The sequence below is a fragment of the Gobio gobio genome, assembly GCF_949357685.1.
Source record: "Gobio gobio genome assembly, chromosome: 2".
NCBI classification, from domain to species: Eukaryota; Metazoa; Chordata; class Actinopteri; order Cypriniformes; family Gobionidae; genus Gobio; species Gobio gobio.
This window is the reverse complement of record NC_137098.1, coordinates 61458891-61477742: the sequence shown is the minus strand read 5'-3', so window position 1 is coordinate 61477742 and position 18852 is coordinate 61458891. Positions and strand designations below refer to the sequence as shown.

At 48.3% G+C, this 18852-nt stretch overlaps 1 protein-coding gene across 1 annotated transcript; it reads right to left on the bottom strand.

The window, feature by feature from the left end:
* Window positions 1–7013: 7013 nt before the first annotated feature.
* On the bottom strand, window positions 7014–17602 carry LOC307141258 (membrane-spanning 4-domains subfamily A member 4A-like). Its single transcript, XM_079841314.1, has 7 exons — window positions 17358–17602; window positions 17111–17268; window positions 16913–17029; window positions 10234–10287; window positions 9926–10075; window positions 7804–7926; window positions 7014–7696 (listed from the first exon to the last, which is right to left on the bottom strand). Exons 1-7 carry the CDS (start codon window positions 17584–17586, stop codon window positions 7658–7660), a joined length of 870 nt encoding a protein of 289 aa, XP_079697440.1. The 5' UTR covers window positions 17587–17602; the 3' UTR covers window positions 7014–7657.
* Window positions 17603–18852: the final 1250 nt, after the last annotated feature.

Sequence of the window (18852 nt, the reverse complement as noted above, 5' to 3'; positions counted from 1 at the left end):
GACAGCGCCTGAAGAAGCCGGCAGCATCGCGCCCCTTCAGCCATCCGTGCCTGCTCTGCTATCCGGCAGCATTACATCCTTTCATTGCACGTGTTCTCGCCGTTGCGTCACACGTTTCATAAAAGAGCACGAGCGTTTTTATCAAAACGCCTCGTTCCACCTGCGGCTCGTGCCACGTGCAGCTCAGCACCAGAGACCGCCATGTGTCTGCGCTCTCTGTCTGGGCCGTGACCACGCCGCCGCCGCACTTCTCGCGGGCGAATGCCCCGAGTGCGAGGAACTCTCTATGTCGACCCTGCAGGCTCGACTCGAGCAGTTTTATGACGACATCACTCCGCTGTTCCCCCCTCTGTTCAAGCCGCGCAAAACCGCGCCACTTACGAGGGATGGTTGAAATGAACGGTCTCGGAGCGAGCCTCCTCCCCCTCTGTTCAAGCCGCGCCGCTTACAAGGGATGGTAGGAATGAACGGTCTCGGAGCGAGCCTCCTCCCCCTCTATTCAAGCCGCGCCACCGCGCCGCTTACAAGGGATGGTAGGAATGAACGGTCTCGGAGCGAGCCACCTCCCCCTCTGTTCAAGCCGTGCCACCGCGCCGCTTGCAAGGGATGGTAGAAATGAACGGTCTCGGAGCGAGCCTCCTCCCCCTCTGTTCAAGCCGCGCCACCGCTCCGCTTACAAGGGATGGTAGGAATGAACGGTCTCGAAGCGAGCCTCCTCCCCCCTCTGTTCATGCTTACATACAAGGGATGGCAGAAACGGACGGTCCTGCAGCTCTCTTTACGTTACAAGAGAGCTGTTCCACCCTCGCGCACATTTCTCAGTCCCCTCATGAGTTCAGGCGACTGGAATTGTTCATATTGCTGTACACGAGCCTGTTAAGACACGCACGCCAGCAAACAAACGCCGTCATGAGACATGACGCTGACATATGCTCTCCAACGAACCTGCACTTCCCCCTGTTGGACCGCGCAGATTGCGCCGTTCACAAGGACTGAGAGTGCGCACGGTCACGAGCACGTTCGGCACGCGCGCGCGCGCGCCGCACTCACCAGGAAATTAACAGAGGGTGTTTTCGTCCCGCTGTGGCCGGATGAACCGCCATTTTCTAGCATTTCTCAGCCCCCTCTCCAGTTCAGGCGGCTGGAAATATTACTATTGCAGTAACGAGCCTGTCTTTTATGCACGCACGACTGCCAACAAGCACGAGGACGTACTGCCGTATGCTCGCGCTAACTGAACACTAATGTGTCCCTCCCGGTAGCACAGTGTCAAAATCAGCGGCTGAAACGCCGGAGACCCGAGTTCGAGCCCAGCTCTCGCGGCAGATAAAAATGTTTTACTGTCCGCTTCCCCGGGCTCGCGGCCAGTTTTTCTTACATACAGAAAGCTAACTCGCACCACGTGGTGCTCGAGTATTTTTGGGCGTCTATACACAAGGAGAGAAAAGACGGTTAAGTCCCGCTGCGGCCGGACCACCGTTAAAACTCTGTTTTCCTGTCAGTCCCCACTCCTGTGGCTACTGCAGATGTTTTCCACGCAGCCTACGAGCTGGCGAACTCGCCCTCTCGCCTGTTTCCAACTGAAGCCCCTCCAAAGTCCTCCTAGCAGAGGGGGGAAGCGACGGTTAAGTCCCGCCGTGGCCGGACCACCGTCAAAACTCTGTTTTCCTGTCAGCCCCCACTCCTGTGGCTGCTGCAGATGGCTCTCACGCAGCCAACGAGCCGGCAAAACTGCCCTCTCGCCTGTCTACAACCGCCGTTTTTACGACGAACCAGAGAAATCACGAAGTTGCTTTATTTCTGGTTGCACGGCTCACGCCGTATGTGTTTTCAAATGCAGTAAACGTGCCCACTTTTGTGTTCACCCCTGCACCCAAGCACCACAAATCCCGTGTCTCTCACTCACATAAAGCGGCCACCGGCCGCTCGAGTGCTAGAGTTAGGTCACGTGTCCGCTTGTTTGCGTCCACGCCTAACCACCACACGCGCTGTCACACAGCCACTCTTAACCGGTCATGTTCCACGCGTAAGAGTTGTGCCCGCTCAAACGCGTTCACACATTTTCGCAAACATTATGCCTCAGGCGCTACGCACCGCGCCACACACCATTTGTTCTCCGCCCAGGGTGGCCGGAGCGATGAGTGTAGGGCCACACACAAGCCACTCCCCGCTCGAAGCGGCAGAGATACAGTGTGTAAGGCGGCCAGCCATCGCGAGCGATCGGCTGGCCCACAGCACAGAGAGCGCGCGCACTGCGCCCGCCCCTCCTATACAGGCCGTCAAACCCGCGAAGCGCGGCGTTTCGAGCCTGGAGGCCGTTCTATCCCGTGTGGCACACGCGAGAGCGTGGGAAGCCATTCCAGGTGTATCAGAATGGGTGCTGAAAACAGTGAAGCACGGCTACACTCTGCAGTTCGCTCGCCGCCCTCCGCGCTTCTGTGCGCGTACAGAGACAAGAGTGAGCGAGGAAGTAGCACATCTACTTCGAGCGGAGATAGCCACGCTGCTGTGCAAAGGGGCTATAGAACCGGTTCCCCATTCTATGAGCAAGTCAGGCTTTTACAGCCGGTATTTTCTCGTACCAAAAAGGGATGGGTCGCTCAGACCGATTCTGGATCTGAGGCGTCTGAACAAAGCTCTTATGAGAACATCGTTCAAGATGCTCACGACCAAGCAGATCCTCGCGCATATTCGCCCGAGAGACTGGCTAATCTCCCTAGATTTGAAGATGCATACTTTCAAATCAAGATAACGCCGCGTCACAGGCCATTCTTACGATTCGCCTCCAACGGCCAGGCTTATCAATACACTGTCCTTCCGTTCGGCCTGTCGCTAGCACCCCGTACATTTACGAAGTGCATGGACGCGGCCCTCGCTCCCCTGAGAAATCGAGGGATGCGAGTATTGAACTATCTGGACGATTGGCTCATCCTGGCGCAGTCAGAGGCCGAGCTCCTCGCCCACAGGGCAATGCTGCTCAGCCATCTGGACAGCCTGGGGCTCACGGTCAATTGGACCAAGAGCTCATTAGTGCCCACGCAATCAACCTCATTTCTGGGTTTGAATCTGGACACTGTGGCAATGTCAGCCCGCCTGTCACCCCAACGCGCGCGCCAAGTTCGGCGCATGGCTGCGTACTTCCGGCCGGGCAAAATCGCACCTCTCAAGCTTTTTCAGAGGATGCTGGGACGTATGGCCTCAGCTGCAGCTGTGCTCCAGCTGGGCTTAATGCGCATGCGCCCGCTGCAATGCTGGTTAAACGCCCGAGTGCCTCACAGAGCCTGGGCGTCCGGAGGCTTCAGGATCAGAGTGACTCAGGGCTGCGTTTCAGCCCTAGAGCCCTGGTTAGTAGCCGACTGGTACCAGCAGGGAGTGACAATGGGAGCCATCTCACACCGCAAGGTCATCTCGAACGACGCCTCCACCTCGGGTTGGGGCGCCGTTTTCGAGGGCAGATCGGCCTCGGGCCTCTGGTCGAGCGGAGAAAAACTCCTACACGTAAACTGTTTGGAGATGATAGCGGTAGAGAACGCGCTCAAGCAGTTTCTCCCGCTTATACGAGGACACCACGTGTTGGTCCGGTCGGACAATACCACGGTGGTGTCCTACGTGAACCGGCAGGGCGGTGTCAGGTCCAGGTGTCTGGGCAATCTGACAGAACGCCTGCTCGTGTGGGCACACAGCTCGCTGCGCTCGCTGAGAGCTGCGCACGTACCGGGCCACCTCAATGTGGGCCCGGACAAGCTGTCCAGGGGCCGCATTCTCCCAGGCGAATGGTCCCTGCACCCTCAGACAGTCCAGCTGGTATGGTGCCTATTCGGCAGAGCGGAGCTCGACCTCTTTGCAAAAAAAAAGAGAACGCCCGCTGCCCGACGTTTCTGTCCAAAAGCGAGGATGCGCTGTCCCAACCTTGGCCCAGCCTCCCGCTGTATGCTTTCCCGCCGATTTCCCTATTGCCCCAGGTCATAGCGAAAATCAGGGAGACGCGCCGCCAGGTGCTCCTTATAGCGCCGCGCTGGGAGAACCAGATTTGGTACCCAGAGCTGGTGAAGCTGTCGCACTCACCCCCCTGGCCAGTTCCGCTGAGAGCAGACCTCCTCTCTCAAGCAGGAGGGTCAGTTTGGCATCCCCATCCAGAGCGATGGTCTCTGCATGTATGGGTGACCAACGGATACCCGTTGACCTGCCCGAAGGGGTTATGAACACGATTTCACACTCTAGAGCCCCCTCGACGAGGCGGTTATATAGTTCTAAGTGGTCGGTGTTCACTGAGTGGCGTGTTTCCAAGGGATTGGACCCACAGCAATGTGGGGTCCAGCGGGTGCTCTCCTTCTTCCAAGAGCTTTTGGAACTGGGCAGGTCCCCTTCCACGCTCAAAGTGTATGTGGCGGCTATAGCAGCGTTCGCTCAGACGACGCTAGGTAGCACGCTAGGAAGGAACGAGCTCATCATCCGTTTCCTCAGAGGAGCCAGACGGATGAATCCCCGCGGCCCCCATCGGTTCCTATATGGGATCTGGCCTTGGTCCTAGAGGCCCTGAAGGCTCATCCTTTTGAACCGCTCGAGACTGTGGAACCAAGGTTCCTTTCGCTAAAAACCGCGTTCCTGATAGCTCTGGCTTCAGTGAAACGCGTGGGGGATCTACACGCGCTCTCAGTGAGCCCGACGTGTATGGATTTCAGTCCTAATGACTCTAAGGTCATTCTCAGACCGTGGCATGGTTATGTCCCCAAAGCGATCGGCACTCCCTTCAGGGCGCAGATTATCTCCCTCTCGGCTCTGCCAGCATCCGACGAGGGGGACGGTGGCAATATCCTCTGCCCTGTCAGGGCATTGAGGGTTTATGTCACACGCTCCGCCGCCTTCAGGCGTTCTGAGCAGCTGTTTGTTTCGTTTGGTGGGCGCACTAGAGGTCTCGCCTCCTCGAAACAGACCCTGTCCAGGTGGATAGTGGACGCGATTGCAACTGCATACGCTTCCAAACACCTGCAGTGCCCGCTAGGTGTCAGAGCACACTCCACTAGAGGCATGGCCTCTTCGTGGGCTTGGGCCAGAGGGATTTCCATCCACGATATCTGTATGGCGGCAGGCTGGGCCTCCCCGTCTACGTTCGTGAGATTTTACAATCTGGAAGTTCCTGCCTTACAGGCGAAAGTGTTATCAGTTCAATAGGGCTGTTGGTTCTGCCCAGTGATTCTGCGCAGACATAGCTCACATACTGGTAGTAAGTTCGGTACTAGGCTCAGGTGAATTTGAAGGAGACCGGCGGTGCCGTTCCCTCATTTACGAGACGAGCTGTTGTGAGTTTGAAGGTGACCGGCGGTGCCGTTACCTCACTCATATAACAAGATATTGTGAATTTGAAGGCGACCGGCGTTGCCGTTCCCTCATTCATGAGACAAGGTGTGGTGAATTTGAAGGAGACCGGCAGGTGCCGTTCCCTCATTCAGGGGACAGGGTGTTGTAACCACCCGTCGTAAACCACCCGTCAGTTCGAATGAAGTGTCTGTATATGTGGTGGCCCGTTTTCCTTACCGGCCACCCTGCCCGAGCAGTGTTATGGTCCCCGGTTCCCTGGGATACATATGCTGTACGCGAGGCGCGCACGGCGTTGACAATATGTTCCCGTAGCGTAAGGAACTTACGCAATACGAGAGAACCTCTCGTAAGAGAACGATACTCGGTTACTTAACGTAACCTCGGTTCTCTCTAGAAGAGGGAACGAGTATTGCGTTCCTTGCCGTGCGCACCGCGGGCTTTTGCGCTTCAGAACTACGAAAACCGAATATGCAGCCCGTGAGCCCTGCTTATATACACGTGGCCACGCCCCACCTGTAGGCAAATGAGGCGCCCTCATTGGTCGCCACGTCACGCGGGCTCACGATAGGCTGCTGCAGTTGCCAGCAGAGCAGCCAATAGCACGCTGGATTAGCCTGCTATGGTCTGCCAGGCTGCCGCACTGCGTTGACAATGTTACAAAATTAAGGATAATTTTGGGTTTTTCAGAAATCTCGAAGAAAGAATACTTTCCCGTAGCGTAAGGAACTTACGCAATACTCGTTCCCTCTTCTAGAGAGAACCGAGGTTGTGTTAAGTAACCGAGTATCGTTCTGTGTTTATTAGCTTGTCTTTTAGACATTCTGTTTTTTCATAAGTCAGAAATGACAAGGAGGCAGCCTCACGCAATGCACAGTCAGTGGAGAACATTGGATTGTTTTCCCCCTGGTGTGGGCGTGGCCTAAATGTGCTCTGACTCTGCACCATCACATGATGTGCTATGCTATAGTTACCCACATGAACAGACACAGATTTCATGCTGAGAATGTTCACAAACAAACACACACATTTAATTTTTGTTTTGTTAAATTACTAATGAATGCCTATGTTTTGTTTTTCTCCATTTAGTGGAACAGAACTGTGTTGTCCAATCCATGCAAAATACAAAATGATGTTCAGGCTCTTGTGCAGTGCCGCATTTAATACCATCTATATTAGGGCACAGGGCATTGCACAAGATTTTGGAAATCGTGCTTAATATTTTCTAAACCAGTATTTATTTTCAGGTGAATTTTCTGATTGGCCCCCCTGACTGGTTCTTGGTCCCCCCAGTGCCCCCCCATTCAGAAAACCTTGAAATCGGCCCGGGCTATAAAGGAACAGCAATTCCGTAGGTGACATTCAACCTTTTAACCACCAGATGGCCACAAGGTACATGTTTGAAGAGCTTATGCAGCTTCGTCTGGCTATCACTATAACACTACATAGTAGCACTAAATCATATGGTGAGAATTTTTGCCAGTACGTTTAAGCAGTGGTGGTGATTAAGGCGACTGGGACAGTTTTTGAATTTCCACCTTGTGTAAGGTTTCTTGCCATAAATTAAAACCATCAGCCCAACACGATACAATTCTGTAATACTGATGATGTTACCTATCCATTTGAACAGGAAGGTATTGAAAGCATATTTCATATTTAAGTTAGTTAGTTACTTTCATATGCAAGATTTCCTTTTTCTGTCCATCAATGGACATCAGAGTCTGTGTTTATTTCTGTTCAACTTTATTTCACACTGTTTATAAATTCATACAGTACACTGTGACTGAGACAAAAGAAGGCTTGAAGGCTTTTTGGTAACATTTGGATAAAAAGTTGGGTGCCCCCGTTCCCAATACATTTTTTGATTTAACCTGCACAAACCTTTGATGGAAACATGAATATTACTGCAACAAAATGTAACTATGATAACTATTAACTATGATGTTTCTATTTTCAGAACTAGGTTATGTTTTAGCATATTCCAGCTAGTTTATGCACATTTGTTAACATGAAGACTGTATTAAGATACACAAAGCTACACAGAAAAACAACAGGCCTACATGTTCTATAAAAGGTTTTTTCATATTTGATATTTTGTGTTGTAAGGCTGTATAAGATTTCATTTAAACACATTTGTGTTCATTGAATTAGAAGACAAAGGTTAACATCATATTTGGGTTGTTATCATGCTCTTAAAATATTTTGCATATAGAGATGTTATAGTGATGTGGTTTATATCGGTATATTGTCTTAATGTATCTAGTAATGTGTCCAAAAAATATATGTTTTATTAGTATTATTAGATAAAATGACATCTTTTTAAATGCACGCACTCTCACTTTCATTGTGGAGCTGTGGGTGTCGTCATGACGATGACGGGCTGAAAAAGACAAACAGTTTTACAGTCAAGAACTCTGCATCATATTTCCCATCATTCACACTGCTCGCCAGCATCGACGGGTTTAAGAAAATAAGAGCTTTGCTTACCACGTGAGATCTGGGAGTGCAGCAGGGAATCACCTTGCAACAGTATGCGGCTAAAGTGACCGAGAGAACTATCTGAGTCACTGCCGTCAGTTGATCTAATGAGTTTATATGACCAAATCCAATCTGTGAGTAAAGAGAGGAAACAATATATAAACAACAACATTTAATGGCAAATATTTCATCATCATGTAATAGTTTTGTCAATCCCCTGAGCCCTAGGACTCCTAAAAGTGTGAAATTGCCTCCTCTCATCAGTTAAAGAATGATAACTAATAACTTTACAAGATTTATGAACATATTTAATATTAAGTAATTTAGAAACCGTGTCAGTAGTCTATGAACATTTTTGCTTTCCCGCATCTTAGTATACAAAGCGTTATTTTCAAAAGTGACAATAATAGCATTAAAATGTTCTCTTTAAAGGAACACTCCCCTAGAGTTAAACAGTTGAGTTTTACCGTTTTTGAATCCATTCAGCCGATCTCCTGGTCTGGCGGGGGCACTTTTAGCATAGCTTAGCATAGATCATTGAATCTGATTAGACCGTTAGCAGCTCGCTCAAAAATGACCGCGTTTCGATATTTTTCCTATTTAACCCTTAACTGTCACCCCTCTTTTTGAGAATACACATGAAAATGCACTATCCAAACTTAGAGGGCTGTAATTCAAGAATGCTTTGGAATATAGACCTATGTTTGGTCTAGTTTTAAAGAATAATATGAAAGTATGAAAAAGTTATGGAAGTTTAAATTTACTGTAAATGAAAATATATGAATATATTTTTATTTTATATACAATATATATTGTACAAAAAAAAACATTTTACTCTAAAATTACTATAAAATCAAAGCCATATGTCTAACCAAGCTGTGTTCCAAATTTGAAGTTGATATCACAAAAATTGAAGTCCCCATGAGATTTTGTTTAGGCGCTATACCAAAAATAGCCACCGGGTGTCATCCACATTCCATTGATTGTTATTTTGATGCAGTTTCCTGTAAATTTCTGTCCAAATATCACTTCCATCACAAAACAGTCACCAAATATGGAACCTTGAGACTCAGACCTTTCCAGCGATATGTGTTTTGTCAAGATTAGAAAAAATGTTGATAATAAAGTAGTTAAAATACATTTTATAATACGAAACATGACGCCGCCCACTAGGGGAGGAGCCCGTTAGAAGAATTTAGAGTACTGTTTCCATGGTAACGCAACGTCTGATTTCAATACGGTTTTCACAGGATGAATTTTGAGTTCGTAAGCTTTCAGCTGATATCTAATTTATGATAATTACTAAAATATATGATACAGGAAAAAAAAGCGATCAAAAAAACGACGGTGACAGTTAAGGGGTTAAAACTTGACTCTGTCGGGACTGTGGATTAAAGGAGGACTCAAAGTGCAGTGAACAAGGAAGTGGTTTATTCGGGGAATAAACAACGTGAACAGTCAAACAAAGTGAAGAGGTGACAGTCTACGGATCTGTTTGGTGGCTCCCGCTGTATCTGCGCACTCTACAGCAGACACACAGGCTGGAGAGACCACCGAGAGAACGGGGGACAGGTTGACCCAGCAGAAGACAAGACCGAGCCCAGCAAGGGAATACGGCTTGCTGAAAACTCCTCGTCTACGGGTCCTGGGTACAAAACCAAACAGGTAAGACACAGAGCAGAATGCAGTGTAGACATGTAACATTCACGCGACATGAAGTGATCAACTGACAACAAGAGGTAGACACAGCTGGGCATATAAAGGGAAAAGGGAACGAGCGACAGGTGCGGGAGATCAGCCCGTGATCAAACTGATAATCCAATCACGAGCTGCAGAAAAATGCAGGACAGGACAAACAACAGGAAGAGCCGGTGTCACACCCTGAACCTGTAACAGACTCTTCTTTAGTTACATCGTGTACTAAGACTGACGGAAAAGGAAATGTTGTGGTTTTCTAGGCCGATATGGCTAGGAACTATACTCTCATTTCTGCGTAATACCGCCAGACCCGTCTAATCAGATTCAATAGATTCGAAAAAAGGTAAAACTCAACTGTTTAACTCTAGGGGAGTTGGAAAATGAGCCTATTTTCAAAAAAAGTGGAGTATTCCTTTAAAACGGTTTAGCTTACCTCTAAAAGTTGACATGCGGTGGTTTCATTTCTCTTGGGATTGTGGTAACGCCAGCAGGCATCATGCCCTCCATTTTCATATGATGTGAAGATAACACACAAAGCATATGCCACACATGTGACTACCTGCATTCCCAAACATGCCTTGAGCTGTTAGGAAATAAAACGATACACTCAGAAATACGTATTTCCTTCGGGGCACTCAGAATTTAATTGGCCAGATTCTACATAAAGTGCATAACTTGCATACATGACACTTTTTTAAAATGAAATTTCCTTGTTTTTGCTGTGTGTCCAAATAGTCTTACTGTCGGTAGGTGGAGGTTCTGCGCTGCTATCGCCACACTGCCAGCAATTATGCCCTGTTTAGAGGAAACATAGTGTTACATCAGGGACGGGCAACTTCTGTCCTGCAGACTTTAGCTCCGCCTCCTACCCTAATCAAACACACCTGAACAAGCTAATCAATTGCTGTCTCCAAAATCACGTACTTCCCAAAGACAAAAGTAGCATGTCTGAATTAACAGCACTCATAAAAAAGTGCCCGGATGACCTACTACTCCCGGCGAGATTCTGAAGTGTGCATAGAGTGGTGCAGGTATGACCTCACTTTGTAGGTCAAAACGCGTAGCGAGTTAGCATTTTAGCACTTCCATTTCCCTCGTCCCGAAGTCAATGGGTTTTTTGAATGGGGTTTTAGTTATAAGGTCTGTGGTGAACACAAGCTCAAGGCACTTTCACGTTCCCTTACGAGAGTACTCTCGTATTGCGTTTTGCTAAAACGCTATGGGGGAATTCCTTTCCTCGAGATATTGAAGCAAATTTTTATCCAAAAATACCTTTTATACGCAGTGCAGCTGCACAACTCTCAGCAGGAAGCAGCTGCGTGCTGATTGGCTGTGCCGCTGCAACTGCAGCAACCTATAGCGAGACCGCGGGGCGGGACGGACCAATCAGGTCCTTCCAAATTCCCGCCACAAGGGGCAACAGAATTTGCATAGCCAAGGGTATATAAGACCCACTCTCGCAAGGTTAGTCAGATTAATTCTTCTTCAGCGACTTGCAATCGTTGAGTTCCGGATCGAAGCCTGCCGTCGACACGCACCCAGCGGAACACTGCAGCCTGAGGACGTCGGATTCTCCGCCTTCAGCCTGCCTTCCAGCTGCGCCATCCGGCACTATATCCTTTTCAAATACCTTCTGTGTTTTACACATCCAAAAAGAGCTGAGACGTTGTTTCAAATGTCTCGTTCCTGCGCCTCGTGCAGAGGTTTTATCGCGGACGAGGATCGGCACATCATCTGCGTGTCAAGTCTCGGACGAGACCACACGCAGGCTGCACTCAACCAGGGCGGCTGCCCGGAGTGCGACGAGCTGACGCTGCAGACCCTTCGGGCTCGGCTCGCCACCTTCGACTCGGATCCCGTCCCTTGCTCCCAGCCTCTCGAGCCACGGAAGAAAAAAACGTCGCGACCAGAGGCCACCGGAGCGCTCTGACGAGCACACGCCGGGCATGTCCCCGCGTGCCTCGCCATCGCCCGTGTTGTTCGTCGAGGAACAGCACAGCTCCCCTCGCATGGCGGCTGCTGCTGTTTCCTTCGGCGGACCGGAGGAGGAAGAGGATGACAGCCTTTCCCTTGCTGCATCTGGAAGCGGGTGGTCGGATGCCGCCTCGGAGCACGCCACTTCGACGCGGACGGCTAGCGGCGTTATAACCTCAGTCGACGCTGAGCTTATGCGTTTGCTCACCAAGGCCGTGGACGACCTCGGCATTGACTGGTCTCAGCCCGAGGAGCCCACGAGAAGCCGACTGGATGAGTGGCTTTTCGAGAACCGCCGTCAACCGACCACTCAAAGACCCGCTCCCTTCTTCCCAGAAGTCCACGAGGAGCTAACAAAGTCGTGGAAGGCGCCATTTTCTTCTCGCGCCAAATCCTCCTTTTCTCCAGCGCTCTCGGTAGTCGATGGCGCTCAGAAAAAAGGATACCAAGCCCTTCCTCCCCTCGAGGAAGCCGTCGCTGCACACCTTTGCCCGCCCTCCGCCAGAGGATGGCAGTCAAAGGCTGTGCACCCTTCCAAGGCCTGCCGCACTACGTCCAGCCTCGCCGGTCGAGCATTCGCCTCCGCCGGCCAGGCGGCGTCAGCGCTACACTCCATGGCGGTGCTTCAAGTCTTCCAGGCCAAACTCCTCCGTTCCCTGGATGAGTCTGTTCCTGACAACGAGGCTCTGAAGGATCTGCGCGGCGCCACTGACTTGGCCCTGCGCGCCACCAAGGCCAACGCTCAGGCGATCGGCAGATGCATGGCCAGCCTGACGGTGTTGGAGCGCCATTTGTGGCTTAATCTAACTGAGATGAAGGACGCGGACAAGACCGCTTTCCTGGACGCGCCCATGTCGCCTTCAGGATTATTTGGTCCCGCCGTGGTTGGGTTCACGGAGCGCTTCACTGAAGCACAGAAGGCTTCGCAGGCAATGCGACATTTCCTGCCTAAGCGTTCCAGCTCCTCCGCTAGCCGTCACGCTAAAGCTGGACCAGCCCAGCCCACCAAGGCAAATTCAGAAAGTTGAGAATGAACAAATCCTCGCGTACATTCGCCCGGGAGATTGGTTTTTCACTGTGGATCTAGAGGATGCCAATTTCCACATACAAATAGCCCCCCATCACAGGCCATTCTTGAGATTCGCCTTCGAGGGGAAAGTATACCAATACAAGGTGCTACCTTTTGGTCTATCTCTGGCTCCCCGCACGTTTACAAAGTGCATGGAAGCGGCGCTAACCCCGCTGAGGCTTCGGGGAATGAGAATTCTCAACTATCTCGACGACTGGCTCATAATAGCTCAGTCAGAGATACAGTTATTAAACCACAGATCTTGGCTTCTCAACCATTTACAATGCTTGGGACTCAGAATCAACGTGGCAAAGAGTTTATTGTCTCCCACACAGAAAGTTTCGTTTCTGGGAACAGTATTGGACTCACTGCAGATGAGCGCGCGGCTGATGTCACAGCGCGCGCTCTCGTTTCGGAACCGAGCGGTTTCCCTCAGGTCCGGTGCACACATTCCTCTCAAACACTTTCAGAGGATGTTGGGTCTCATGGCCTCGGCAGCGGCAGTTCTCAGACTGGGTCTGTTGCACATGCGCAACATTCGTTCCAGCTCACGCATGGCTTTCGGGCCGATTACAAATCAAGGTAGACCACAGCTGTGTGTTAGCTCTGGCTCCTTGGAAAAATCCCGTCTGGTACAAGACGGGCGTGAGTTTGGGCACTGTTACGAAGTGGAAAGTTATCTCGACAGATGCATCCAACCTAGGTTGGGGAGCCCTTCACGAGGGCAGGCCGATCTCCGGTCTCTGGTCAGACTCGGAGAAGAGCCTTCATATAAACTGTCTAGAGATGAAAGCGGTCACGATATCGCTAAGAGCTTTCCTTCCGTACATAAAACACCACCATGTCCAGATCCGAACGGACAGCAGGTCGGTGGTAGCCTATATAAATCGCCAAGGCGGTCTGAGATCTATCGATCTGCACTCAATGGCGGAAGAAGCCCTAATATGGGCAGAGCACAATCTGAGCTCGCTGAGAGCGACTCACGTGCCAGGCATTCTGAATTTGGGTCCGGACATGCTGTCCAGGGGCAAAGTGTCCCCTGCAGAGTGGTCTCTTCACCCAAATATAATTCAGACAATTTGGGGCAAGTTTGGAAAGGCAAAAGTGGACCTTTTCGCCTCACAAGACAATGCTCAATGCCGAATATATTTCTCCAAGCACGAAGATGCGTTGGCCCACGAATGGCCCAACCTTCCTCTTTATGCTTTTCCCCCAATCTCAATGTTACCTCAGGTCATAGAGAGGATCAGGGAGAGCAAATGCGCTGTGCTTTTAATAGCCCCGCTTTGGAGAAATCAACCTTGGTTCTCACTGCTGAGTCAGATGTCAGATACAGATCCGTGGCCGATCCCGCTGAGGAGAGACCTCCTCATGCAGGCGGAACGGCAGATCTGGCATCCCCGTCCCGATCTATGGGCGCTTCATGTTTGGCCCATCAACGGGTACATGAGAACCTTTCTGAAGGCGTATTGAATACTATTACTGAAGCTAGAGCCCCCACGACTAGGCGGCTCTATTCAGGCAAATGGTCAGTCTTTTCAGACTGGTGTAAAGCGCGAAGTCTGACCCCACATGATTGTGCAGTGTCAGAGGTGCTTACATTTTTACAAGAGCTTCTGGACGCGGGTCGCTCCCCCTCCACGCTCAAAGTTTATGTGGCTGCTATAGCAGCGTATCACATTCGGACTGTCACTAGGAAAGAACGATCTCATTGTTCGCTTCCTTAAAGGGGCTAGAAGGCTTCACCCACCTGGCCCCCCTTCAGTCCCTATATGGGACCTGTCCACGGTCCTGGATGCCATGAAGAGCTCTGCATTTGAGCCTCTGCATTCGGTGAGCTTAAAGCTCCTGTCACTAAAGACCGCTTTTCTGTTAGCGATCACGTCAGTTAAGCGAGTGGGTGATCTGCACACGCTTTCTGTGTCTGGAATTTGGGCCAAACGACTCCAAAGTCGTCCTCAAACCAAGACATGGATAGGTACCTAAAGTGCTTTCAACTCCGTTCAGAGCACAGGTCATTTCACTTTCGGCACTTTCATCACCGTTAGATGAAATAGATGCTAATTTGCTCTGTCCTGTCAGAGCGCTGAGAATATACATAGAGCGTTCCGCTGCTTTCAGGCAAACTGAACAGCTCTTTGTATGCTTTGTCGGCCGCACCCGAGGGTGCGCGGTTACAAAGCAGACCTTGTCACGGTGGATAGTGGATGCTATCTCACTGGCCTATGAGTCTAAAGATCTCAGCTGCCCCTTAGGCATTAGAGCCCATTCTACTAGAGGCATGGCCTCTTCGTGGGCTTGGTCTACTGGCATTTCTCTGAATGATATCTGTGCGGCGGCAGGCTGGGCCTCCCCGTCCACTTTTATCAGATTCTATAATTTAGATGTTCCGGCTTTAAAAGCTGGGCTTCTTGCTGTGTAAACAGATTTTACCCCTTAAGGCTCGATAAGTCCGGCCTGGGTTGAATATTGTATAAGTCATAAGCATATTCCTTATACGGCTCGAATTCTGGCCACTCATTATTCCTGACCCGACTATGTCTGGTCTATACTTATTATTGCACGTATATCGTGTTCATTCTCTTAGGGCCCGACTCAGGTCTGGCTCATTCTGAATTATTGATATCATATTACGGGCCCACCTAGGTTGGCCTGGGTTTGGTGTCGTCGGCTTTAGAGCCGTTAAGCAAGCACGGCGTTTTGCATTGGTCCCCCATAGCTTTTTAGCAAAACGCAATACGAGAGTACTCTCGTAAGGGAACGTTTCGGTTACTAACGTAACCTCGGTTCCCTAAGATGAGGGAACGAGTATTGCGTTTTGCTTGCCGTGCTTGCTCACTTGCTCAGGAGTCGCTTCAGTCGATTAACCTGACTAACCTTGCGAGAGTGGGTCTTATATACCCTTGGCTATGCAAATTCTGTTGCCCCTTGTGGTGGGAATTCGGAAGGACCTGATTGGTCCGTCCCGCCCCACGGTCTCGCTATAGGTTGCTGCAGTTGCAGCGGCACAGCCAATCAGCACGCAGCTGCTTCCTGCTGAGAGTTGTGCAGCTGCACTGCGTATAAAAGGTATTTTTGGATAAAAATTTGCTTCAATATCTCGAGGAAAGGAATTCCCCCATAGCGTTTTAGCAAAACGCAATACTCGTTCCCTCATCTTAGGGAACTGAGGTTACGTTAGTAACCGAAACGTTTTATTTTACGACATAAAATACATCTGTATTTCTCCACTTGTAATTTGAAGCTGTTAGGTGTCTTGAAAAAGGCGTTTGCTAACAAGCGGCTAAATGGGGCTAGAGGCTGTCAGGGAAATTAAACATCATCACGCCGAAAAAGTAAGCTCAGTCCACTTTTACAGCCTTATTATGCTTATAATTGTGCTCTTATACTATCACTTTCTGCATAATTGTGTTGAGATAAAAACTGAACGATTTGTCGGAAGCTTAGCGATGGTGATGTTGTAGTTTGTTTAAAGCTTAGCTTTTTAGTGCTGGCGACTGCATTTAGGCTTCAAAATGTATAAAAGTTGTGTTCATTTATCTTGATGAACAAAACGTGTAAGTATCATAAACTTTTGTTGCTCACAGAGCTTGTTTTATTTGTGTGCGATAATCCAAAAGCCTATGGGAAAATCCTATTGTGTTTTTTTTTGGTAAATGGACTGCATTTATATAGCGCTTTACTATATAGCGCGTCACTCCCGATTATGGGCAAAGAGGCGGGATGTGGGCGGAGCTGAGATGACGTGATGACTAACAGACAGCAGACCACCTTTCACTCAGTGGCCACGCCCTTAATTATGCAGAACTTTAAGGCTTTATATAATGTAAACGAATGAGTTATAAAAAAATTCACCCACCTCAGAGTTTTCATGAAGGGCAAAATTAGCCGTATAGACCAAAAACACAATTTGTACCAGGCTGTAAACATGTTTTATTCTGCTGTAAAGTTGGGTATTTTAACATGGGGCTCAATGAGATTCTGCTCCCTTCTGGAGCCATAAAGATAATTTAATAACTCTTATTAATTGTGAAGCCTAAATGCAGCAGCATTCATTATTTTTTTGTAATTTGATTCAAAGGTAATATAATACAAAGTACAGTGTTATATATAAAAAAATTAAAATATAAAATGCTAAAATTAATCTGTCACGTGATACACGTCGGAGCTCCCACCAAATTCTTTCAGAGTTTCCAAGTTGTAATTACGAGTTCTGCGATGACATGAACGCTTTTCACAAGTCGGAATCTCTAAATTGCGGTGATTTCGTCAAGGCGTGAACCCACCACACTTACAATGGCTTATGAACAGGCTTATAATATGTAAAAAAAAAATAAAGAATAAATTACAGTTAAAACATATACAGTGGACACTCACAACAAGGGACAACGCTAGCATGATGTTGGTTGTAATCTGTCCAAATCCACCAGGCACTCCAATATAAAATAAAAATCTGCAATTAATGAAGAAGACGGCCAGCGCGATCTCCGTCACCTGCGGAAGAGAAATACAACTCTTCAGTAGACATGTTTCAGAATACATTGTATTCTACTTTGACGCGAACTTAACGTGTACCCCTAAAATCTTGGGTTCTGCCTCCAGGAATTTGTATTTTTGACGAGGGTTCCTCTGGAAAGAAACTTCCAGTAACGTCCCCGCGTCGCCTGAATCGCTCGCGCTCTGGGCTGCAGCCATCGCCGGGGCAACTTCCGAAACCTCGGCCACGGGTTCGCCTGTTGAACAGCGTCAGAAGTCTTGGGTCCGGGTTCGGTGGTTACAAATAACAATCTTTAATATACACATTATTTATTAGATAACTTACTCATGATTTTCTTCGGCTGGTCTTTAATGCGTCCAAAACAATCTCTATTATATCGCGGCCACAATCCCTGAAAAAGGCTCCGTTGTGGGATTTTCGGAATGTTTTCCCCCTTCTCCCATCTGGAGCAAGAGTTCATGTAGGCGACTATGGCAAGCCGCTTTAACATATAAAGGATTTTTGTATTAAGATATCCAAAAACCACTAGAACAGTGTTTGTTGACTTGTACATTGATACATTATCCCAAAAGTTTCCAAGAATGTTTAAAGGGACAGTTTACCCAAAATTGAAAATTAGCCCGTGATTTACTCACCCTCAAGTCATCCTAGGCAGGGCCGTGCACAGACATTTTGAGGGGCAGTGGCTAGGGTTACAACCGCTTTGCGTTGTACCGCACAGCATTTTCACCCCTTGTCCCGCACGCCGCATATTGAGAAAATGTCCCGCATTTTCATCAGTCTGTTGGTTTTTAATTTATTATCATATAACGCATGCGTTCTTTTGCCTTTTAAAGAAAGCGTTTCATTTATTCTTTTTGCGGCATCGTTTTTCACCTAGACATATTTAACAGCGTTTCGTCAGACGTAACATCCCGCCTTTCACAAATACAACAACAGCCGTTTTTAAAATCCTATCCAATGGTTGAAAAGAAAGGAGTAAACACGGTCGCTATAGGTTGTGACGGCTGTCAATCAAAATGTGGAGCGGATTCGTGGATAATTCGGTAAATTGGTTATATTCTTAATATATAATATAATATATAAGACTGTCAATGAACTAATTTCATGTTGCTTTATAATTTATTTGTTCATTATTGGACTTGGTCAGATCTGCTGCCTGCTGCTTTTGGGCTCAGTGATGTTGAATTTAAATGACATGTACAATGTTACATTGTGATGTAATGGTGTTTTCTGGAAGGGACTAAAGAACAAAGTATTTTTATCATCTGAAAGGCAGAATACATATGTTTTTATTAAGTTAGATAGATATTGTGTAACAGTTTCAGGTTATGTTTTAGTGTCGGTAACATGTCCCACATTGTCCCACACAAACTTAGTAATTGTCCCACATTTGGTTTGTTTGATGGTGGTCACCCTAGCAGTGGCCCAAACCAAAAAAAAAGGGGCACTGGGGTGAGGTGGCATTGGGGGCGAGGATTGGGTGCTTGTCCATACAAATAATCCATCTTACTCTTACTAGTCAGTCAAAACAGTTTTGATCTAAATTTTGTGTCTGTCGTAAATATTGATATATGACATTGTATTATGTTGAATATCAAAGTTTTTGTGTCTATTTGTTAATGAGGGATTTGTGGAGTAAATGTTATAGCTTTTATTTTGAAGTAAAAAAAAAAAGATCAAATTAGACTCTTGGGGTAAGATGACCCAGCCATATTTGGCACAGAAGGCCCCAAGTGGCATGTTGTTACTGGTGTTATTGTTTTTAAACGTAATACTTATTGTAATGAACGGGGCTATTATTTAATATTTTCATGAT

Excerpts from the sequence above, each read along its gene's own strand:
- LOC307141258 (XM_079841314.1), bottom strand. The coding sequence starts at position 17,586 with ATGTACAAGTCAACAAACACTGTTCTAGTGGTTTTTGGATATCTTAAT. Across the intron at positions 7,927-9,925 it reads CCGCATGTCAACTTTTAGAG|ATTGGATTTGGTCATATAAA; the intron begins GTAAGCTAAACC and ends CTTTACTCACAG. Across the intron at positions 7,697-7,803 it reads GCACTCCCAGATCTCACGTG|CCCGTCATCGTCATGACGAC; the intron begins GTAAGCAAAGCT and ends TGTCTTTTTCAG.